Genomic DNA, 25973 nt, shown 5'->3' with positions numbered 1-25973 from the left:
CAAAGAGCGCGTGGCCGGCCAAATGAAGATGCCTGCCGAGCGAGCTTTGCCTCCGCAAGACGTCTCCTGCGCGCGGCTATCAAGACCAGCAAGCGCCTGTGCTGAAACAAACTATGCGACGAGGTCAACGAGGACATATGGGGCAAACCATACGAGACGGTCATGTCCCGACTCAGAGGACTGAGAGCAAATTCGACAAGCTGTCCGTCCCTGGTGCACCGCATAGTAGCTGCCCTCTTTCCTCTCGTGCCTGACGAACCAGCTCTGCTACCACCATCCAGACAGAAGAAATTATACCAACCACTACCCTGAAAGAGCTCTGAAGAGAGCATGCAACAGCTATCTCTCAGCGAGGGTGCTGGACTGCAATACGGACGACGGACCAGAGTCCTGCAGAGTCACAGCAGGCGTACTGCAGGGGTTTGCCTTGAGCCCTATCCTGTGAAACGTCATGTGCTCACCATAGTCGGCAAACATCTGGAAGATATCGAGATGGACACAAATAAGGCTATCCGGATGATTCGCATAGTACTTGGTGAACTAATATTGCCAACCACCAATCAGAAAACTGATGTTCTGCTGGTTACGAACAAGCATCTGCAAGAGAACATCAACCTTAGAACCGAAGATTGAAACATCCCTGAATCCAATACCTTCGAATGTACATCGACGAAAGACTGAAATTCGATCAACACTTGGCTGCTGTCAGTGACAAGGCCCTTCGGATGGCGGGCCCTTTGCTTAGCCCGATGCCCAATGTCGAGGACTTTGGGAGCAGCTAACGCAGGCTATTCGTCAGTGTCTTCGACTTTGTTCTGCTTCACGGTGTCATGACGTGGAAGGATGATATGAGAACGCAATGCTACGTCCGTCGAGCAGCAACAATTCACCGACGAACAAGTCTTCTTGCGATCTGTGGCTTTCGCAGCATTTCGTATACGAGGCCGCATATGTTCTCACCAGCACTCCATCGCTGGTTTTTCTCGTTGACGAGCGCTCGAGACTCTATGAGAGTCGTTGTGAGGACGTAGAGAAGGAGGAACATGCCAGAACTCTGGAGGAATGGCAGGCTCAACGAAGGGTCGTTGCACTCGCTAGCTCATTCGAAACATTATTCCGTGGATCGAGAGGAGACATGGAGAAGTAAACTACCACCTCACCCAACTCCTGTCCGGCCACGGTTGTTTTAGGTTATATCTATGGCACAGCAAAAACGGCATGGGCAATTCGTACCCGGTCCACCCTCCTGCAGTGGAGGACGTCGGCACATATTTTTCAACTGTTCTCGATTCACGGTGGAAAGAGAGAAAATGCGACATCTTACTAGCGGGCCCTTGGAGTCTGAGACGATTTTTCGGTTTATCCTTGCCGTTGAGCGCAGTCATAACAAGACTGAGAAGTGAACAGAAGGACCGAAGAAGATTACCGGACGATGCGGTATAAAGGAGACGGAACATGTAGACTTACTAACACCAGAATGAGCTCGAACAGAGCTATGGCCTCTTTCCGCGAAGTAATGCCTAACGGTGGTCCCGCGGGAAAGAACAAGGACAGGAGAAGAGGAAGATTTTAGCGCGTATAAGTAGAGAAGCATAAATTAACCCACTTAACAACAGTACACTAACATCAGTACACTACTCGAGTCCGACTTATGGATATCCTTCCTAGTTAAAGAACACGCGCACACACACACACACACACACACACATTTGTCGGTAATTCAATGTAGTTTCCAAATATGTAATGCAAATTTTCCTACAGCGTCTAGTTCCAAGTCTTATTTATGAGCTTATCACGTAGCAATTCCTCTGTGAGGAAGCAATAGACATTGCAGTAAAAAAAATTTGCCCATCATCTCAATTTTTCTTGTATTGGTTTTATTATATATAACGACTTTAAACAAAAAAATATTTTCATGACCAAACATTAGGGTGGAATGAAAAAAAACTTTTGACGCCGATCGCTTTTTAACCCATTAACTCGCAAAAGTGCAATTTTGTGCATGAATTTTCCATTATGAAAAAATCATAGATTAAGTTAAAATCTTTTCTTGAAAACCCACATCCACGGGTTTTTAGGTATGCTCTTTCAGAATCCGGTGTGAAATATTTTTATTTGCCTGTTGATTTGTTTAATTTTAAATCATTAGTACATAAGTTATTTAAAAATTTAATCTTACTAACAATAATCTTATAAATATAGAAGTAAATACTTTTTAGTAGCTAGCATTTTATGAAATCGCTGTCGATATCTTTATTCTGTTCCATTTTATACATGTTTTAGTTTTTAACATATTGTTAGCCATTTCAGCTGTGCATTTTTTTTATGTATCATTGAATTTTCATCCTGCAATTTCTGCTGCCAAACACAGTTTTTCCTTCGATTTGATAACCTGTAGATTAGGGTGGTCCACTTTTTCAAAAATTTTTTGTATCTCGGGGGATCCATCGGAATCAGAAAGTTTGAGGTTTAAAATGAATTTTCCCGTAAACTAGAGCTCAAAAAAATGATTTTAGATGGTGTCGATGGATTTTTGAAGTTTAAAGACGTGCTCCAAAAAAGAAGCAAAATCGGGCTATCAATCGATTCATTTCAAAATCTGTTTAGAGTGTAAAAATAATCTTGACAATACATTTTCTTATGTGTTTTTGTCTGCAGAATCGAATGCCGTAGTCAGTTTTGACCTAGGAGCACAATTTCATTCAAAAAAATACACTTTTTCGATCGTTCTTTTTCGCAAATTCCGCAAAGTTCATTTTCGAGCGAGTGGCAAATGAACAGAAAAAATCTAGAAAATTTTTTGACACCACCAAAATTTAGGATTTTTTATGACAAATCCAATGGTATAAATTAGTATACACTTTGAAATTATTTTAATGCAGAAAAATACAACTTTATCCCAAAAAACGACATTACGAAAAATTGAAAAATCGAAAAGTGTATTAGTTTCTTCCAGGAAATGGCTAAGTAGAATCAACTATGGAAAAAATTGCATGAAACTATCTGATAGGTTTTTTTCTCACCTTTCCAACGCCGGTTTCAGAAGTTAAAAATTCGCAAGATTCGCTGAGATACAGCTGTTTTTGTACGATGCATTTTTTAAGCTTAAAATTCAATAATTCTGAGCTAGATCTATTCATTAAACAACCAGCGAAGCAGAATTTAAGCTAAAAAATGCATCGTACAAAAACAGCTGTATCTCAGCGAATCCCGGCGTTGGAAAGGTGAGAAAAAAACCTATCAGATAGTTTCATGCAATTTTTTCCATAGTTGATTCTACTTAGCCATTTTCTGGAAGAAACTAATACACTTTTCGATTTTTCAATTTTTCGTAATGTCGTTTTTTGGGATAAAGTTGTATTTTTCTGCATTAAAATAATTTCAAAGTGTATACTTATTTATACCATTGGATTTGTCATAAAAAATCCTAAATTTCGGTGGTGTCCAAAAATTTTCTAGATTTTTTCTGTTCATTTGCCACTCGCTTGAAAATGAACTTTGCGGAATTTGCGAAAAAGAACGATCGAAAAAGTGTATTTTTTTGAATGAAATTCAGCTTCTAGGTCAAAACTGACTACGGCATTCGATTCTGCAGACAAAAACACATAAGAAAATGTATTGTCAAGATTATTTTTACACTCTAAATAGATTTTGAAATAAATCGAATGAAAGCCCGATTTTGCTTCTTTTTTTGAGCACGTTTTTAAACTTCAAAAATCCATCGACACCATCTAAAATCATTTTTTTGAGCTCTAGTTTACGGGAAAATTCATTTTAAACCTCAAACTTTCTGATTCCGATGGATCTCCCGAGATACAAAAAATTTTTGAAAAAGTGGACCACCCTACTGTAGATTCAAGTTTTAAATCATTATCATATTAATTTGAAGTAATAACTACCACGAATAAGATCAATACGAATAAATTCTAATCCAAAAAAAAAAAATCAAGAGATAAATTCCAAAAAAATGAAACTATCTTCTGCTAAGATCGTACTCATTTCATTATTCATCATCATTATCATTCATCAGCCCATATGTAAAAAAATGTGCTTGTTTACGTTATAATTGCTTAATGAAACAGTGAACGCCATCATTAATCCATTACCATAACATTTTTCTCGTTAAGCAAGTATAACATAAATAAATATATTTTTACAGGTGGGCTTGAATTACCATTGAAAGAACAAGTTACCCCTCTTGATGGTAGGCCTTGTCATCGGGGCTGTTAAGCTCCAGTACATATTCAAATCAGATATAGATTTGATTATGCTCTTTCCTTACAGATCATCACCTACCTCGGCCTGGACCGCCAAGAAACGTATCAGTGCAAGAATTAAGTAATGGTTTTCTTATCACATGGATGCCTCCTCTTGAAAGAAGTCATCTTGTCAAATTTTATTCTATAAACTTTAAAACTGATGGTCCTTGGAAAACTCTCAATAAGGGAAATATTCGACCAGAAGATACCAGTTACTTGAGTAAGTAATAACTATTTTGGTACAAATATGAAAAAAATTTTATTAACATTTATTTTGACGAATAATTATATTGATCTATTCATTAAATTTTAGTGAAAAATCTAGTCGGTGGCAGAACTTATTATTTCTTAGTATTCGCCAATTCAACGGATGCTGCTGGGGTAAGCGATCAAATAAAATACTCAGTGCCAGCGCGAGTTAAACACAAGGCCATCACTGCCGGAGTAGTAGGCGGTATACTCTTTTTCATAGTTGCTATCATTCTTAGCATATGTGCTGTAAAAATTTGCAATAAACGAAAGCGACGAAAACAAGAAAAAGGTATTAATCTCTGGAATGTTTCCATAAAAATTTTACTGCACAGTTTTTCCAAAAATCACAAGTGATACGCGATGATGTTTTTTCAGAATTGCTTTCAGCGTATAATATGGTCGCCTGTAGAGTGACTGATGCCCGAAACGGTGCAGGGCAAGGGCCCGCAGGAACAGTGCCTTTGAAAAAGTAAGTTATTGATGTGTTACTCACTTGTCTTTTTAGTAGCCTTTTGAACGAATGGAACACAAAGATTCCAACTAATAAAGGGGATTTCTTATTTAACTTCTTGATTGAGCAATTTGAATATCGAAAAATTATGTTGAAAATAATCAAAGGTGTAGGGTTTTAACAGATATGGGAAATGCAACAAAGCATTCGTTTTCACGCTCAAGTTTCATGCTCATGAAACTTAAGGGAACAAGATGGTGTAACGAGCTAATATTTGAACGTTCATTTGAATGGCCATACAAATTGAAATAGTTGAAATATATTTTCTTTTGATGGTTAAAATATGTTCACACTACCACTGATTGACCAAAAAAACTTCTACCTAAGCTCTGAAATCCTGATTACATTACTCATTTCATAATACTAAATATTGCGTTATAAATATTATGTATTTCACTTACTGTATGATCCTGAAGCGAGTTCTTCGTCAATTTCGATTTATGAGATCTCAAAATATTCAAAAAAGTACCCTTTTCCACCTAAGTGGTGCAGAATTTGGAAAAATTGAATACTTTTTCAAGTATTCGTCAAAATAAGAAAAATTTAAAAAAAAATCAATATTTTATCAACGTTCAATGGCATATTTAAACTCTTGGGAGAGGAGAAAACTTTTTTTTTTAATTCTGCTCCATTCAGGTAGATGAAGGTACTTTTCTGAAGATTTTGAGACCTCACAGATATTATTGAACACAGTATATTATTGAAAAACTCACGCCAGAATCACGTAGTCAAATAATCCAATCACAATATTTAGTATCATGAAAAAGTAATGTAATAAGATTCTAGAGCAAGGTAGGAGTTTTTTTGGGCAACCAGATGTAGTATGAATATAAAATATTTCGAATTCCTCGAGAAAGTAATCGCTGAGTCCAAATTCCAACCTATTGAACGGGCCCTCATGGTGATTAGCCAGATGTTTTTAACGAGAAAAATTTACTTATCATTCAACACATCAACAGCTTGAGCCTCGATTTATAAAGTGCGTAACATTTTACGATAGGCATTCCGTAAGACTACTTTAGGTGTGACGAATTTTAGGTGTGACCAGTGGTCACTGATCACTTTTCATGATTCTCAACTTTTTAATGTTGTTTCTAGAGGAAGTAGTGGACCACTGGAAAATCCAAATAGCTCATATCGGTAGGATTATTGAAGTAAAACTTTTTTTACGCGCCTTAGGTACAAGGATCCCTCGTTATACGCGGCTTCTGTATACGCAGTTTACCCTTATACGCGGATTGTCAAATGCGACGATGTCTCGTTGTACGCGGATAAGTTCACCTTGTACGCGGTTCAAGACGGTCGAAAATATATTTTTAATGACCTTTTGTATGGCTTCAAAAACTCGAAAAATGTCCAAAACTCCAGTTAAAAAAGAAAATTTACGAATTTAGCTAAAAAATTAAAAATCCTAAATTTACTCAGAGGAAGAGTAAATTTTTATATTAATAAAAAACACTATTAACGTCACCATCCGTTTTTTCCCTTGATATGTGCGAGTTTCACTATACGCGGCACTTTTCCGGAAGGTAAGCGTATAACGAGGGATCCCTGTATAAGAAGTCAAGCCCTGGAAAACGAACGTCTGTCCGTCTTTCCGTCCGTCCGCTGTGATTGGTCAGCGTTCAGCAGTGTAAATACTCTGCTAGACCCCCTCTACTGAGACACGTCACGTAAACGAGTGTGTTCGACGCTCATACCTTTGCAACGTCTGTGCGGCGTCGGGTAACAACACATCATAGGAATCATCTATGGTTTGCGCTTCACATATATGTCTATACTCATGAACCGCAGTATGTGACATACCTGTGCTGGCGTGGAATATAATTATATTTAAGAAGGTTCGGGGGTCTCATTCAAAATGCAGCCAAGTTTTTAAAAAACATTTATTTGGTTTGAAACTTTATATAATAAATCTTTAAATCAAAATACAACTTTTTACCAAAAAGTTTTGTTAAAATTATGAAAAAAAATATTTGACCTTTTAACATGGTTTCTTATGAGAAATCATCAATTTTCGACTTTCAATGAGCTTAAACATAATGTAAAAAAAATAAAAACTAAATAGAAAAAAATACTTACGTATAGGAAAAGATTTAATAACGAATAATTTGATTGCAAAAAAAGTTCATCGACCGTTTAGTTATCGAGTAATAAATTGTTATGTGTAAAAATTCGTGGCTCATTTGTGCGTATCCTAACCAACAAATAAGCTAGAACAACAAAAATATGTGCTCATTCGACTCTAATGGCAAATAGAATATTGTTTTACGCCTAAGACATCGAAAAGAACTCATCAAAATGATATAATTATTAATAATAGCTATAATTGTGTGCCAGTTGATTGAAAAAACCTAAAATTTTGTGTTATCTCGAAGTTGGCAGTTCTGATTTATTAACACGGTGAACATAGGAGCCCCTCGCGTCCCGCTTTGCCCCCCTCTGAGACCCCCGAACCTCCTTAATCGCATTTGATCGTGGTGATGCCTTGGCCACAATTTTTACCGATCGAGCACAGAACTGTGGAGACACTGTGGAGCCCTCCGTATTGTTGCTGAGAACAACTGCGACGAATTTCAGCCAATTTCATCGGATAGTTTTCCCGGAAAACAGGATCAAAATTTTTTATCCTGCAAACAGTAATCAAAAATTTCGATCCTGTTTTCTGGGAAAACTATTCGATGAAATTGGCTGAAATTTGGTGCAGTTATTCACAGCTACAATACGGAGGGCTCCACAGAGCCGTTTTTCGAAAATCAGGCTGGAAAAAAGTTACGAAAATATACATTCTCTGTGCTCGATCGGTAAAAATTGTGGCCAAGGCATCACCTTAAGGAGGTTCCGTCGCACAGGCTAGCCAACTCTTGCAAGCGTGTAGTCGAACGTGCTTGGTCCAGTAAACATCCTGCTTATCGACTGAACTACTATGTACGTTAGGGTGGTTCGCTTTTGCAAAAATGTTCAAAATCGCGTATACGTCATGGCGATTCTGAAAGTTCAAGTCTTTACGAAAATAAGAAATAATAATAAATAATAAGGTCCAGAACCTTAAAAAAGTGTCGGGAACCGGTGTCGATCGATTTTTGAAGTTTAAAAACGTGGTCCAAAATAGGAGCAAAATCGGTCAACCATTCAATTTATTTCAAACTGTGCTTCGAGAGTAAAAATAATATCGACAATACATTTTATTACGTATTTTTATCTGTAGAATCGAATGCCATAGTCAGTTTTGCTCTTAGACTTCGTTTTCATCGATAAAAATGTACTTTTTTGATTTTTTTTTTCGCTTAAAAATCCAAAAATCGACTTTGCAACGTTTAAAAATGAACAGAAAAAATCTTCGAAAATTTTTGACACTACCAAAATTTAGGATTTTTTGTGACGAATCCAACCGTATAAATTAGTATATGCTTTAAAATTATTTTCATTCATAAAAATGCAAATTTTCGATTTTTTTTGGCTGAATTTGACGAAAAATCTCGAAAACGCGCCCTTTCTCCCGAACTAACCGAAAGATTTTATGAAAAATAAAATGAATTCTTTTTTAAAATTCTATGAAAAAGAACCCTTCCAAAAATTGAAAAAGTATTTTAAAATATTAAGTTAGCTGTCTATGGACAACTATCAGAAATGAAACTTCTTTAAAATTAATTAACTAAAAGCGTCAAGATATGAAAGCAGAAAAATCTTGAAAAATAATGTCTTGAAAATATGTAAAAAAAAAGTCAAGTTCAAACAAGTCACAATATAATTGAAGAAAAGAAAAATTCAAAATCGAGAAAAGTTGAATGAAATATCAGAAAAAAAATTCAGCCAAGGTTAAGGACTCTGAAATTTCACTCCTGTTGTTTTCATATACAATGAATTCTAGATAATCTAACCACCAGAATTGAAATTTCAGAGTCCTTAAACTTGGCTGCATTTTTTTCTGAAATTTCATTCAACTTTTCTCGATTTTAAATTTTTGTTTACTTCAATTATATTGTGACTTTTTTGAACTTTAATTTTTAAATTTGTTTTCAAGACTTTATTTTTCATGTTTTTTAGGAGGAATCTGATGAACTTATCAGATTTTCCATATTTTTTCAAATGCAAATGAAAGGGTAACAAAAGTAGGTGAAAATTTCTGTGCTGTATATAAGTAGCGCGTGTCATCACGTAGTTCCTGCTATAATTGTCAGCAATTTTATTTACCAAAAAAAATTTTTTTAACTATTTCGATTTATATGGCAATTTGTAAATATCAGCTCGAAACACCAACTTGGCCCCTTAATAACCTAATAATCTTTACATACCAGTGGCCCGAAAGTAGCATTTTTCCTGCCGTTGGGCTAAACGGAATATTGCTATTTTCGGGCCACAGGTTATGTAAAATTGCATACTGGCCAATACCGGGGAAAAAGAAAGCCCTAGTGCATATGCTAATCAACCTCGGTCGCTTATTTCACGTGCCCTGAGACTTTTCTGTTTTTCCCGGCCTAGGGCAGTAATATACTATATAAATGCAAGAATATAAAAATATGCAAAAGATCATGTCAATACATTTATACTTTCATTCTACATCATCACATATCGTTGTAATTGAGCTTGTTTATATGTACTTTTATCTTCTTGTATTTTACATTAAAAAATTAGAATAGATTCAGTTTGATTTTAGACCAGGTTATGATTAACCAAGATAGCAGAGGTATTTTGGACAATGACGTACTTAATTCTCGTTACGAAATCTAAAAAAAAAATTTTCTTTTTAAAAAGAAACAGTTTATTTACGAAATGAGTCATTGAACAAATAGTCAATGCAATAAATTTTTAAATCTCGCGACAAAATTTTGCGATGGATTTTCAATGTTTTGTTCCCACGCATTAATAACACTAAAATTCAGCATGTTTTGTATTCAGGAAATGTTCATAACAATTGTTTGAAAATGAAAAAATGTTTTTAACCTGTACCTCATTTTCTATTGTACACGATGCGCTAATGACCAGCCTCGATCACTCCGAGGCTCCAGAAAGTGCAACTTAAATCTCCAAAAAGGCGACACAAACGTGAACTCTGCTCCCTGCTATAATAGTACTTGCCAAAAGTGTACTTTGTAACACAAAAACTGAAATGTGCTATGAATAAATATTATTACCGGGAAATAAAAAAATCTTGAAAAAACCTATAATTTTATTTGGAACATTTTTCAAAAAACGCATAAGTTTCAGTCGGTGTCTGAAAAACCATTTCTTTTCATTTTCAAACGAGAGTCAAAAATAATTTTTAAACAAAACAATGTTGCATTTTTGAGTATTTCAAAGTCTAGGTACTAAAAATTGAAAATTCTGGCTGCGAACATGTTCGATTTCAAAATAGGGTCTGACTGACATTTATTACCTGGGAGTAAATGTATAATGATTTGAATTCTTTTATCAATAGTTGTATACTTATCGATATTTATGAAATTACGTTTGACAAATAGCCAAATATACATGTCTTTATACTTCACCTGAAGTAATAATCATACTCGAATTTAGATCAATTTATCGCAATAATTTCAGTTCCCCGGATAAATTTCTTCCTCGAATTCACTGAACTGAAAGCCCAGTACACGAAAAATGTAATTATTATTTTTGAACGGCATCCAAAAGTCCACAATACGACTGCAGCGATGCCTATTCTGGATTACATCTATTGTTTAACTTTATTACTCGTTTAAATAATTTGGAGCTGTAACTTTTCTTCAAACCAGAAAAAGTCATTCGTTGATTATTATTTTAGTTTTTCTTCTTAAGAGCCAGTAAAATTTTTAGATAAGATTTTTTAATCCATTTCATAGTATTTTGCTCTAAAATCTCCTGTACCCTTATGATTTTTGAAATCACTTTTCCACTCATTAATTTCGAGTTCCATCCAGTCAAAGAATTATTTGTATTTTTATCAAAATATCTGGGTCTTAAGAAGCGTTTTATCGAGTTAATGTAAGTCTAACGTTCATCTACGCTCGAAAAAATGTGCTGCTTATCCTTGAATAAAAATTTTTACTTCGTCCTTTTCCGCTTTCATGGTCAACATCTTCAACATATAAAAGTTTGTCACGTGTAAATTACGAGATCATCGTTTTAAATTGTTAAAATTATTTGGAAAGTCGAATTTCATTTGTTACTTCATGTATCCAGAACGGGCTCAATACGGTGTAATGAAAAATATTTTATGCTTGCCAGTCAGTCTGAAAGTTATTGTTTGGAAATAATTTTAATAAATACCGTTTTACTCAATTGTAAGACCTACTACACCCACAAAATAGAAAATATGCCAGTGGCACTTCAGACTGACTAGCTCATGATTTTTTCTAATTAATAAACATTGTAAATCAACAATCTATAAATTTGTTATTTAAATAATTTTTAAATTAAAGTTTTTCAATAACCACGTAATTGGTAGGGTCGAAGCAACTTTGAAAATAAACGGTAATATTTAAGTGGTTGCTCCAATCAACGTACATTCTCGTTACTATTTTCTCGATTTCGACTCCATCAACTACGTGAATTAAAAGCAACGCGTTGAATAATAAAAGATAATAATAAGTAAAAAAAATTAACCTTTGGTCGAAGTAAAACTTAGGCGGTTTTTCTCTTCTGTCCTGTTTTTCCAATATAGGTCGACAAACATAAACGCATGCGGCGAGTCAGTGTCGACGCTGACCCGTGGCAGCTCGTTGAATCCGCAACCACCACCACCACCACCACCTCTTCATCAAACACTTCCTACGCAAGTAACCCCCGCCAACACTGCCATCTCGGAGACGATGCACGATCAGCCACTTCCGCCGGTACCCCCGTCGAATCGTGATCGTGATCATCACACGCTCCATCTCGATGATAGGGATTTCAATAGCGTATTTATTATAGAGAGGCGAAACAGTAAGCCCAATATACGCTAGAATGAAAAAAATTAATCGCACTATCCAACTCCAGATATATAGTTGGATTAAATGGGGCCTCAAGACAGACCAGATATACATGTTATGTACGATATGTATATTTACAAATACGAATATATATATAAATAGGTTTATCCTGAAACGGGAAGAAATGTTGATATACGAGAATTCAGTTATGCAAAAGAAATATTACATTTAAAAATACATATATTATAAATATAGACACTCAAGTCAGTCATCTTAACGTTGTCACGTTATCACGAGCATTCCCAAAAACTCTAAAAACGATCGCTTTGTTCATTGTAGCTAATGTTGTTAAAATGATAGAAACAAATAATTTGTTCATAATACGATAAGTGGACGCAGTATACAATTTTAGCTGACAGTCTTAACTACTACGTTGTTACTTGTACATTATTATACATAGATACATATGAATAGATCCATATCGGTCTGAATAATACTTTTTTCTAAATTGTGCGCACACTTGTCACCGATTTGGACGTATTTTCAATACGTGTTATAGTACATCTGAACCGAGATTCTATACCTCTAGGTAGCTCGAACTCTCCACATTCCGTATGGACGTACGTATTTTTTGTTTCTATTGATAACGATTCTAAAGACATTTGAAGCTTTAGGACTCCTAGGCACTTTTAAATCGAAAATTTTTTATTCAATTTCAATTATATTATATACTATAATGCACCAAAAGCGCAACCAAATCGGTGATGTCGTGTGCGCATGGTTTTATAAAAAAATATTATTTTGACCGATATATATCTATGTAAATGGGCTAAACATTAGTTAGGGTTATAGTTAATTACAGAAATTTAAATAATGCATGTACTCTTAAAGGGTATATTGTAAGATAATAATTCTAAAACTGTTAGCCTCTCCATCCCCCATAGATTTACAGTAGCTGAAGGTGTAGTTTTATTTATCATTATGATAAATTTTTTGAATTATGATTATCTACACAAAATTTAAAAAAAATTCAAATTTGTTGAAAGATCATATTCATTATCTCAAAATCCCTTTAATGTGAAAATGTAACGTAAAAATTTAAAAATAAAATTGTTTTCATCTTCGAATTGGCCAAAATTGCAATATTTTTTTCGAAGACTAACTTATAACATCCTCTAAAACTTTGTCTTAGGTAGACCAAAAAACACAAATTGATAGCAATTGAAAGACGAACAAATAATAGTTATTTATGTAACAAGGGCCCAAAAGGCGTTTTTGGGCACGAGTGTGCGGAAAAAGACACGAGTGCCGGCTATGCCGTGTCCAAAATGGGGCATTTTACCGCACACAGGTGTCCAAAAAGGCTTTTTGCGCACTAAAAAATGTGCGAAAAAAGACATTTTATGCAATAGTATGACGAAAAATGTCTTTTTTCGCACATTTTTTAGTGCGCAAAAAGCGTTTCTGGACACCTATATGCGGTAAAATGTCCCATTTTGGACACGGGTGTGCGGTAAAACGCCTCATTTAAATGAACGTATTTTTCGCCTACTATTGCATAAAATTTTGTATGCAACATGTGCCCAGCTTTTTGCGCACAGTGTGTGCAAAAAACACCCACTCGTGCCGGCATAGCCGGCACTCGTGTCTTTTTCCTCACACTCCTGCCCAAAAACGCCTTTTGGGCACTTGTTACATAAATAACTATTTCGTCATACTATTGCATAAAGTTTTTTTTCATATTTTTATGAGTTTCCCATGTTTTTGAATCTTTTGAACTATGTCCTATGGTCGGCTAGTAACCAAATATTAATAAAAGATGTATTTTTTCGCAAAAACATACGAGGTTCAACAAATGACGATTTTTTACGCGATACTTTTATTTTACGCATTTACCGTGTAAAACGAGGGTCGCCTGTATTCCAGTTCTGGCCAATTTGAAGAACTTTTTTAGACTTTAATGTTTATATATAAGAGGTTTTGAGGTTATGAGTATGATTTTTTCTTAATAAAACCAGGAAAGCAATATAAAATATAATAAATTAAATCCAACTTTGACCCCCGGTACATTCATAAGGAATGAACCCAGAGAGCTAAAATTTTCAGGATTTTCATTTTTAATACATATCTTATAAGAGTAAATATTTTATTTGAATTTCTATTGATGACTTATCACGCTAACGGTGGTTTAATCCATATATATATACAGTATAATGTACGTGAGCTGTATTAAAATAACCATGAAAAGCCCAAACATAAAATATTAATTTAATGCATAGTTTCTCAGAATAAGTTAAAAATGAATAATATCAAAACACGGCACCCATTGTTCGGATCCTCATAGATCTTAAGAGGCTCAACTTATTTAATTCTTGAATCCTTAATATTCTTTTCGCTCTATGTTGTCCCTTTGAAAAATTATTAAAAATATACATTTAGCCTGAAATGTTGTCATGTTTTTCAACAATGATACTCAAAATAAAGCTTAAATATAAAACTTATAGTGAATCAAAAGTGTAAGGTTGAAATTCAGAAACTAATGTGTAGAAATCCTTCGAAAAATTGTTTAATATTAACGCGATTTTATGTTGCACTTATACTTTTTTATTAAATATTGAAATTTCTCACATTTTTCACAGCTACAACTATTTTTAGTTGCAAGAATTTAACAAAATTTTACCACTATGACTTTAAATAAAATTTAATAATGAAATATTTTATACTTTCTCGAGCACGTGGCGTGGACATTTTCTGGATAATACTTTTTTTATATTATATTGGAAAAGCTACTTTATTTTTGGGCAGTATCATGGATTGTATACAGTCCACAACTAAATTACATTATACTGCTGCGATATTATATAATTGATCTCCGAGTTTTACTGTCTCTGTGGCTGTTATTATTATAAATATTATACATACTGAACGATAACGAAAAAACGGAATATTAATATAAAATAGCATAAATAAAAAAATAACAGTAATAAAAATAATTACAATAATAATAATAATAATAATAATAATAATAATAATAATAATAATAATAATAATAATAATAATGATGATGATAATAGTAGTAGCAGTAATAGTAATAGTAATAATAATGATAATAAAAATAATAATTTATACGAGAAAATGTGAGACTGTTACCTCTCTCCACTTTTGCAATGTTATACCGGTGACTCATTGAAAATGTTCTACTTTTATTACCGCAATCATTATGAGATTAAAGACCTCGAAAACGAAACACAAAATGCAAAACGACTTTAAAAAATTGTGCTCTGTATCTTCACTGTCCGATAGACTAATTAGGATAACTTTCGTGACAAAGACAGTAATATAGACTGAACAAGAGTCGAGATGTGAGTGTGTGCAGTGCAGATAATATTGCACATCACAGCTGTATATAGGACTGATCACTAGTTCATCCAGTCAGTACCCTCTCTAAAGCTTGGCGGATTAGGGAGTACATAGATAGCATCAGATCGATCGTGTCATCATTTATTATGCACTTATGGTACATAAACACCTTATATATAAATATATATACAAAATCTGTAAACCCACTATTCAGCATTATTTATGTTCCAAATTTTTTTTCTTCGTGTACGGTTTCGTTATCACATACTTTTTATTTCATAATTATATCTTTGCATAATTCATCTTATTGGGATAATATTTTCATGTCTCGCTGTTATATACAATTTATAGTAGAACGTTGCTATTATTATTTATAATGGCTACTGCAACATTAAGTTATTGCATTCTAATCTGTTAAAACTTTTTGCTTAGTTACGTAATCTTTTTAATGTTTTTTTTTACTCAGACAATTGTTTTCTAAAAAATGTATCAAGGATTTTTATTAAACTTTTTTTTTAACATAAGTTTTAAATTGTAAAATGGAATGATTTTTTTCCTTATGCTGGTGCTTTTTAAACATTATAGGAAATAGGTGTTAATAATTAGTTTTAAAATATTTTTAAATTATGATGTTTGACTCAGGTTTAATTTTTTTATCTCAATTATTTTCAGTTTCTTAGTACTCGAAGACTCTTATAACTATAACTTATAAACAGACAAAATCTGCAGAGTAGGTGTAAACATATTATCCGAGATGATCGTTTATTTTTTAGTCCACACTAAAAAATACCTTATCCTCACAGTACACCCTCACATATTACGTCAATAATAAACGTTCAATTTTCCGATTGTTAAGATGTTTCTTCGTTTACTTAACTTACACGAAAAATAATGTTTCACTTTCTTGCCACATTAAAAGCATGATATTCTCGAAAAGAATGCACAAATAGCTAATGTTCACACGTATGTGTACAAATTTATTTTCTTACTTATTGATATTTACTGTACCAAAAATATATTTTACAACTTTTTCGCATTATAGGATTTTTTTGAATTTGAATACACTTTATCTCACGGATTATTTAAAAATGCAATCTCAAAACTTGTTCTCGCGAATTAATCTTCTGTGTAATAATATAACTTTCAATTTAATTAGTACAAAGTCTGGGAGTGTGGAAATTGTTATATTAAAAAACTATTATCGCAAATTACGTGGATATCTATTTGCTCCCTTAATTTTATCGCCCCTATAGATGTAAAATCGAAATAATTTAGAGCAATAATTATTATTCATTATTTTGTTTGTGAATGTAATGGTTGCCTTTCATATTTCTCTCTCCCCTACTTTCCTTGCTGCCGGACACGAAGGAGGAATTCAGAAGGTGACAATTTTCAGTGCACCTAAAAATAATAATAATAATCAATTAATAATAATATATATATCTCTATATATATAATTAATGGAATGATTTGAGATCTATAAATTTGTTGTGATATTTAAAAAAAATATATTGGAATTGAATATTGCGTGGAAACTTTTGTTGAAAAAAAAGAATGTAAAATTGAAAATCCACGTTCACTTCCACTTCACTAACCCGGCAAGAAACCTTTTCACCGCCCAAGTATCAAGTGTGTTTTTGCACCAGTAACAGCACGTGCATGTTTTTCTGATAAAGTACCTTGCCTGCTTTCAAGTAATGTCTTTATTTCTTTTCGTATGTTTGATAGTATAGTTTTAATCACTTAATCATGAATTATTATCTATATTAAATATACTATTTATTATATATTATTTTCCATTTTTAACACACTACTTTAATGTATTTTGAAGTTTGCATGCCATAAGTTTAGCGAAAAGCGTAAAATTCATGGAACAGCATTTTTTCCAATCATAGAGAAAAAATAGTATAGCATAATTAGCAATGAAACTGTTTAAAAGAGCATTCTATGAATTTGACGTAAAGCGCATATTCAATGTGTCGTGGTAACGAAACTAATTGGCTTTTTTGTGCTTATCCAAATATAGACCAAGAAAAAGCCGAATACCAGGTTTGAAGCTGTTGCAAGAGTTGCTAAGCCCCGATTCTCCTGACATTGTGCGGCGTATTCGACCACTCGGCAAGATCAGCCGTGCAGCCGACGGACGATTCGTAATCGCGGACTCGGTCATGTCCTCGATGAACAACAGTATCTTGGACGCATCAAGTAGCGACGATGGTGGCTTTCTTACGATGAAGCAACAGCAGCAACAGCAGCATCTCAAGTCCTCGTGGCGACGACCACTCGTCGACACGAGCCATTTAAGTCTACGTTCCGAGGGCAGTGGATTATCCATCGCCCCCCAGTCTTTGCCGATCCAAAAGCATCATCAACTAATGGATCAGATCAATACCCACCAACTAGACTGTCAAATGCCGTTATCGCTGCCTATTCCAATGGTGCCTGACTCTGCCATCTGTACAATAAGCTCGACGCACTTTTTGGCCTCGTCGCCGAGCTGCCAGACGGAGCCTCGATCGACCAACATCTGGAATTCGCCAATGTACACGAGTGATTTGAGCTCGGTGAAGCCGCAAAACTCAACGGCTACCGAGCGAAGCGCCTCGGCGGCTTTCCCAAGCCAACCGAGCTACTTACAGCTGCGTTCGATCCACCAACGCTACAGTCAGGAGCTACCGTCGCTCAAGGCCATACACGCCGAGGCCCAACGGTTTGTGCCGGTTCAACCGCTAGCCACCTCATCACCGCCGCAAGGCACCGGCCGACCTCGAGCCCGATTGCCACCTAGACACGCTCGACACGCCCGCTCGGCACCCGAACTCGCAGCCTCACCGGACTTGGAAACCTCGCCCGAGAGCCGATCCAGCAGCTCAGGTTTTGGTAGCAAAAACACCTCTCAGATACAGAACCAGAGTTCCCGGAGCGGCAGCACCGTTGCCGAATGGCGGCCCCCGCCCTACAGACCACCACCACCTCCACTGTCGGTAGGTCGATGGCTTGAGCTTCAAGATCCGCACCTCCATCATTCGCTGGGTTTGAGCAAATCCCAGCAGTTCAATCTCAACAATGTTGCCGCAGCAAACGTCGATGCTGGAAGCGTGGATGGCCACTATGAGTTCGACCCGGTGTCGTGTACACCGACACCTACGTCGGCCTCAACTCCGACGCGCGAGGAGCGACCGCCCGTGCACCAGATGCCCCACCATCAACTGCCGCAAATACACCAAGTGCACACGACCAGTCAGCAGACTCATTCACAGTTGCCGATCTCCTCGAGCAGGTACTCTCGGGACAACATCGAGGCCCGGGTGCAGGCTATGAAGGCTGAGTTTCACCAGTTCCGTCAGAGGCAAGCCAAACGTCGTTGCAGTGCCCATCTAGAGAGTGCCTGTTGAGCTATTGTATTTTACACGGACTTATATGAGCTTACTACAGCTTCATCGGGCTTAGCTCAACCTTGAGTGAGAATTTTTTTTTTTTTTTAATGCCCACGTTAATTGTAATTTTAGAATCTGTTGGCTTGAGCGATGAGCAATTAAAAATTCTTGATCAAATTTACGACTCTTCACTTGTCTGCCTATATAGGCAACTTTTTCATTTCGCTTTATAAGCGATATGCGTGCTAACAAGCATGCAAACGTGTGAAAAAAATCAAAACTAATGAAGAGCAAGGCTGATTGATTAAAGAAGCCACTCCAAAGACATACCGTGTATAAAGTTTAATGCTCTATAGACAATTATCACGGGACAACTAACTTCATTAGTATGATAAAGTATTGCATAATACAGAGTGAAATAAGAAATAATCACATTATAGTATTACTTGACAAATGAATCGATAAACTTGAACCAATTAAAAGGTACATATAATTTTATTGAGATTAAAAGGACAATGTTTAAATACAACCAATTATATACGCATATTTGTATTATCAAAATGAAAAAGAAAAAACTTAAAGTAAAGTATACAATGATGAGCAATTGACTTGAGACGTGATATTAGTTCGAAGCTTGCCTCGAAATTGCTTGAGAACTCACTTGTACTGCACTGCCTATTTAGGGTGTCGCTAGTAACCCAATATATACTTATTATCGGCACAATAATTTCTCATAAGCAATTCAATGAAAAGTTTTTAAAACGGCACAGCGTTATACAATTAGGAAATCACAAAAAATACCTCACATTAGCAACATCATAAAGGCAATGCTGCGAATCAAAAGCGTGGATGAAATAACTTGCATCTACGAGAAAATTTGCGGGTTTTTTAATATCGTCATAATACGAAAGAATAGAAGCACGAGGTCAATTTTTCTAGTACATTATTAATACCAAGATTTTTGACATTTGAAGCTTCAAATTATCTGGTTGACAATGAAGTGAAGGTAAAAGGTGTATAATATGTGAAATGCTCAAGCAGAGATGTAAACAAGTGCAAAAATCATAGATTTTTGGAAACTTAAAGATTCTTTTGATTTCCTTTTTATAGTACAAAAATTTTATTTATATACCTAAGCTATTATTATTATTAGTATTATTATTATTATTATATTATTATTATTATATATTAAAAATTATTAGTACAAGTACAATTAATGAAGGCTCTACTCACGATTCAACTATAAATTTAACAAGTGATATTACACAATGGTGTGATGGTTGATCTAAATGAGTGGGATCGTGTCATATACTGTACAAAAAAACTCAAAAAAGTTATCAATATCACATAAATTTTGAAAAAGTGTTTAGAGTGTTGAGCAGCTTGAATGCGCGAGAATGTGAATACAGTTGATGTATTATAAAAAAAACGATGAGCAATTAAATATAGTAGTATCTGAAAATATTACTGAAAGAAGAGTACCTACATTCTAAAGTAATTGTAAAGATGATTAAATTAATAATTGGATGATTATCGTAAATCATAAAATGTAATGATATAGAACAGTTTAGTGTTGGTGTATGGAATATTCGTCAAATTTAGGTTTTATTATTATTTAATATTCTGACTGCTTAGGAGGATTGAAGGTTTCTCATGATTACGATTTCCAATGATAATTTTCGTTAGTCAGACTATTTTAAATCATATCGATATTTATTTGATACTTTCATATCTCACTCATTTGGGATCTAGTATCGTGCTTCCTTTTTACTTGAATAGACTAATTGAATGCAATTAAGACACAATATTAAAACAAGTTTAAACAAGGGAAATCATAATATAGGTTATAAAATGTGTTTTTCCTTTGACAGTGTAATAAATAAGAAATGAATCTACATAAAATATAAGAATGTAGATATTACATTAAAGTTAGATACAACGATCTCAAAGACGATACGCTCGGGTTTCGCTACGAAATTTTTTGAAAACTCTTGAGAGTGATAGATTCATTAAAGAGAAATTATTGTTCACTATTTATGAATATAAATATAACTATAAAGCATATTACGAATACTTTATTACAGATAACACTTGCAAAGTAACTGCATTGAGATACTCTCTGAATAGATAACGACTATATGGTTGAATCGTGATTATAAGTTAGAAGTATTATTGTTAATTACGCACACTATTTACTTTCTAATTTTACTTACGTTTGAAGCGATCGTTTATATAGTTTTACTTTTTGAACTATCTTGCATCTGCACAAAAAAATTATTCTATGAATAGCTTATGAGAAACATAGGCGAACTCAATGAGTTCATGAATATATTTGAAAATTATATTATCTGATTGAAATAGTTTTGCTTCTTGTAAAACCATAGCGCAAGTTACTGTAAACGTGTGCATTAAACATTCTGCAATGGTTCGTGACAAATTGAAAAAAAAGTCTTACGAAAAATAATTTCATACTCATGCGCTCACAATTACAGTTACTTCGGAGTTCATTGATGGGAAATCGAACACATACTGTATTTTTATCTTTACTTTCACGTATGATGAACTATACTTTTTTAATTGCAAAACTTCAAGGATTTAGAATAACTGGCAGTGAGAATGAATAAAGTAAAAGAGTTCTTCCTCTCAATTTTAAAATACCTTTAAATTCCAGAAGAACATCATTGCTTCGAAGAGACTTGTGTGATCCTGTAAAAATGAAAATAACGTAATATATGCTTCTAAAATATGAAAAATTAGGAGAAAAAAAACATTTCCAAAGTCTTTTGTGAAACGCGAGTGTGTTTTACATCGCCAATGGCGTATTGTATAAAAATGAATTTCGAGATTGTAGAAGTATCTTTAAAATACTGAAACTTGCCCGTCGAGTACAATTTTATTATTTAAGTTAAAATTTAATTTATATCTTGAACTATTTTTATTTTATTACTTTTTTTTAATCGTATTTTTATATATCATTGATGGTGTCTGTTTGTCAGCAACATTCGCATATTCATTACAAATAAGTGATCATGCTCATGATATCAACGGCTTTCATTTGAAACTATTTTATAGAAGAATGCAGTATGAATAATTTTAAAATGTTTGGTGCTTAATTCAATAAAACATTGATCTCGATATTGATTACAAAATATTATATCGACACTTGAAAAACGTTAAATTTAACTTTATATATTAACCCATTTTTCATCAAAACGATTTCAGCATCATGAGGCTGTGTTACAACAAACATGAATGGCATTAGAAAATTTGGAAAAGCTAGAATCGTGATAAAATATTTGAGACAAGTAAAATTCGTTTAAATTGATAAAAATGAAATTTTTATGAGTTTTTGTTATTTCAAGTCCGTTTTTTTTCTTTTTTAATATCATGTGGATCTCATATTTTTCAACGTAAATTCCATTACTTATATAATTTCGTAGAAAATCATGTTGCTTGGGTCGTATTGGAGCAAAATGGGTTATTGATACTGTTTTTAACGAACATTTTCTCGTTCTTTAATATTAATTGGAGGTTAGACAGTATTATTAACCGAAAATTAAAAAAATTTTGGCCAGGAACTGAGTAGAGAAATAACCAAACTTGCAATGCTAAATCAATTATTTATTATCTAAATATGTAACTACAAATAGACACATGAGTTCCAGTACCCAGATGTTCTCCAACACTGTTTTTGGGACACTTGAATGGAAAAAGACATCCGCATTTTTCTTTTATACAATGCAGCCATTTAATATTTTAAAAGATGAGTTACTTGTGTAATTAAAATTTGGTGATTTTTAATCTTAAAAAGAAACGACTATAATTATGGCAAAGTTCTTAGTACTAAAATTCTTAAAATAATTCAAAGAATACGCATGAATTTTTTTCAACATTTTAAGACGATTTATCATCCTTTTCCAGAAATGTGTCGAATCTACAGGCTTCTACAAGAAAATGCCGAAAATGTAGAGAAACCTCAAAGTTTTTGGCATTTTCGCCGTTCAGACTGTTCCTTTTTGAGATAAAATATCTCAAAGATTTTTCGATAGAGAAGAAAATCATTATCAAAATTATTACGGAGACTCACCGGGTAAAAAACGGGTACTTTTTTCAAAAATGAGTCTCCAAAAAAATTTTGGAGAAGATCTGGCTCCGGATCGCACGTAGTCTCCTAGTTTCTTTCGAGTAGCTATTTTTAAATCTGTAACATAACTTTTTGTTGTATTCTTCTTTGAATGGGATCCAATGAAAAACGGACAATAACATATAATCATGTGACGCATTTTTTAAAGAAAACTAAGTATTTAATTATTTTCCTCGCAAAAATATACGTATGTTGCATTAACCTTTACTTGACACACTGGGGTAGAATCAACTCCACGCTTTTTCTACGTTTTTTCAAAGTATCAAAATCGACAAAAATTGAATCTGTTAAACACATTTTCTTTCAATATGTCAATATAAAACTTATACAGTCTTCAAAATAATCTTTTCAAAAACGCGTCAAAAAATTTAATAGAACAGAAATATTTAATAGATTATTTATTTACTAACAATTCATTCGATGGGATACACAAAACCCCAGTATGTCAAGTACGTTACACCAAGAGGGTGTGTCAAATAAAAGTTAATATTTAATTTTAATATCACCAAATGAGTAAGATTATAATAATTTAAAATTCAATTTTCATTGAAAAATTTTTGCAAAGTTTCCTGCACCACTTTTTTGTATCAGCTTTATCATTTGAAAAAATTTAAAAACAAAAGCGGACAATTTTAAAAATTCCTGTATGCGCTACACATTCTCGTAACAGTTTGTTTACATCATATTTTTTCAGAAGAGTTATATAAAAAAAATTGTTGTTCGTTATCTTAAACTATGCTTTCTCGCTACTCCGAGAACTCCAAGGCGTACTGCATTAAGATGAATTGTAGAAAAATTTATTAAATAAAATAAAAAAGCGAATGATCATTTGAAAATGTGAATTTCTTACTGTCGTTTTCATATTCTGTTTTTTAACATGCATGATCTTTAACTTAACAGTTATTATGCTTTTAGTTTTAAAATTTAATTGGTAAGTATACTTGAAGCAGATATAATTATCTGAATTCTGCTCAAGTGTGCAATGCATCATGTGAATGATTAAGTTTTTTGGAATGTGATAAAATCTTTTCAGATGTGCGATGATTAGAATATCCATCTCAGTCACAGATGCACCAGGACAGATCAGTGCATTATTTTGATTGAATCAGTTTACGTTTAGCGATATGTTGAAACGTAGAATGGTCAATTTGGCAGAACTTGATGCTCTTGCATGGGCGTAAAAGAATGTATAAAAAATATAAAAGAATAGCTTCGATGATTTGAAATAAAGTTTTGCATTTAGAGTCATCAAATCATATAAATTTATCTCTTTAATTCGAAATTAATGCCTGCATTTAGAATTTCGAATTACCGTAGTTTTACTCAGTCCGTACCGTAGTCATACACAGTTAGTACCAGTTCACATCTTGTTTCAGAATTGTAAGATAACAGTTTTGAATAATGTTTTGTTGCCCGTGTAAATTTACATCTACACGGGTAACAAAACACAACGAAGGTAAATGGATTATTTTTAAATTGCTTTCACTTTCAAATAATTTTTATTCGATAGCAAAGAGCGGATGGAAGTAGAATATTCTGTCATGAATTCTAAGATTTCTGATTGATCCATTTTGAAAAAATATTTTTTTTAGTTAGAGCTTTAGAAAACAAAGATCATCCTAATTTAAACGATTTTGCTGGAAGATCGGACAATGTAAAATTGTCCACGTAAATGTGAAAATCCGAGAATCTTTTAACTTTTCGACTAAAAAAGATTTTTTTATAAGCGTTAAATAAATAATAAACGATTAATTTGACTTCTCGCATTTAATTCACTCATAGAGTCATTTGCCTGGTAACTCGACATTGACTCGAATCTTATCATAGTATATATGGATTTAAAGAGGACAAAATTTCCAAGAAATCAAAAAAGAGCCGTGTCGATACGATAAATATAGCCTAAGATAAAAGCATTTGAAAATCGACAAAATTTCGATGAAATTTTTTGTTGCGATAATTTAGTTGCCTAGTGTATGAACTCCCCAACAAAAAGCCTCGTTTAGTTAAAATCGACTCGACTTGAGGAATTTTTCGTACTTCAAATGTTATCTTTAAAACGGCGCAAAATAAATCGTAGTGATTTATTTTTTAATTACTCATTAAAAAGAGTACTTTGTGATGATATAAGTTGGATTTGGATGTACAAATGACTGTAGTCCTAGGTAAAAGTTTGAAAAATCGATTTTATTCTGTCATTTAAGGTGTTACGCTTAAGAGCGTCTAGAAACCCGATTTGGACTCTTAAATCTATTCAAAATATAAATGGCTTTAAAAAAAATTTCCAAGAAAACTAAAAAAAAACATCTCGATACGATCACAAATGATAGAGATAGAGGCATTTAAAAATTGATAAAATTTTAATCAAATTTGGGGACTAAAGATTTTTTGTCGAGGCGCGTTAAAATTATATTGTTGAATTATGCTTCATACTATGCCAGCTTATATTGGTATATAATTAATGTGAAGGATAAGGGCTTATATGAGTACATCTCACGAAATTTTAATATTCGTGTCAACTGCACAATATTTTTGTGTAAACCTAAAATATACCTTTCCTCGCATTGTTAACGTTAAGTTTTCAACTTTTTCTTTTCTTGAGAACAACTTCCAGTGGGGTCCAAACTTGAATTCATAAAAAAAAATGCAATTTATAGCGTTTTTTATGCGTTTTGAAATTCAATGCATCCTATTTTTAATTTTCAAATTCTGATTCCCGATAGGCCCATCGAGCTTTTTTATCCAAACCATCACCAAACAATCCTCAGAAAGTGAACTTTCGAAAATAATGTCACTGACTGGTGTGCGTCGTTACCTGCGCCTTCTACACTCTTGAGAAAAATTCAACTCGACTTTTAGTTTTTTAATGATTTTTTTACAAAATCCCAATATCCCAATTGGCCCCACCATGAATCATCACGAAATCATAGGGAAAAGTAGTTTTTGAGTAGCAGAATCGAGTGGTATGTCTATTTTTGATGTGCGTGCTTTGTAAAAAAAGTTATATACGATATAAACATGGGTTTTGCCCGCGACAATTGTTGATTTTGAGTGCATTTTAATCGAATTTTGCGATGCACATCAACAGTTTTACTTAAAATGGCGCAATCTATATTGCCCATTTTAGTTTTCGACATTTTGGAAAAGATAACGCTATGTGTTTTTTTTTAAATGTCAAAAATT

At 33.6% G+C, this 25973-nt stretch overlaps 1 protein-coding gene across 10 annotated transcripts in view; it reads left to right on the top strand.

Annotated features, from left to right (window-relative positions):
* Positions 1-21987, top strand: part of LOC106649048 (protein turtle) — a 95626-nt gene extending 73639 nt beyond the window's left edge. For 4 of the 10 annotated variants that reach the window (XM_023460575.1, XM_023460576.1, XM_023460577.1 and 1 more), the window contains 5 exons: positions 4160-4204; positions 4285-4479; positions 4573-4800; positions 4887-4980; positions 17299-21987. In XM_023460575.1, coding sequence (XP_023316343.1) covers positions 4160-4204; positions 4285-4479; positions 4573-4800; positions 4887-4980; positions 17299-18667 — 1931 coding nt within the window. In that variant the 3' untranslated portion in view covers positions 18668-21987. Of the gene's footprint in view, positions 1-4159; positions 4205-4284; positions 4480-4572; positions 4801-4886; positions 4981-10563; positions 11612-11662; positions 13173-15944; positions 16003-16640; positions 16655-17298 lie in introns of those variants that run through there. The other 6 variants (XM_023460579.1, XM_023460581.1, XM_023460582.1 and 3 more) reach the window with 6 other exon arrangements.
* Positions 21988-25973: the final 3986 nt, after the last annotated feature.

Source organism: Trichogramma pretiosum, unplaced genomic scaffold (assembly GCF_000599845.2).
Source record: "Trichogramma pretiosum strain Unisexual culture from Peru unplaced genomic scaffold, Tpre_2.0 scaffold62, whole genome shotgun sequence".
Taxonomy (NCBI): Eukaryota; Metazoa; Arthropoda; class Insecta; order Hymenoptera; family Trichogrammatidae; genus Trichogramma; species Trichogramma pretiosum.
This window is presented reverse-complemented; position numbering and strand designations above follow the sequence as displayed.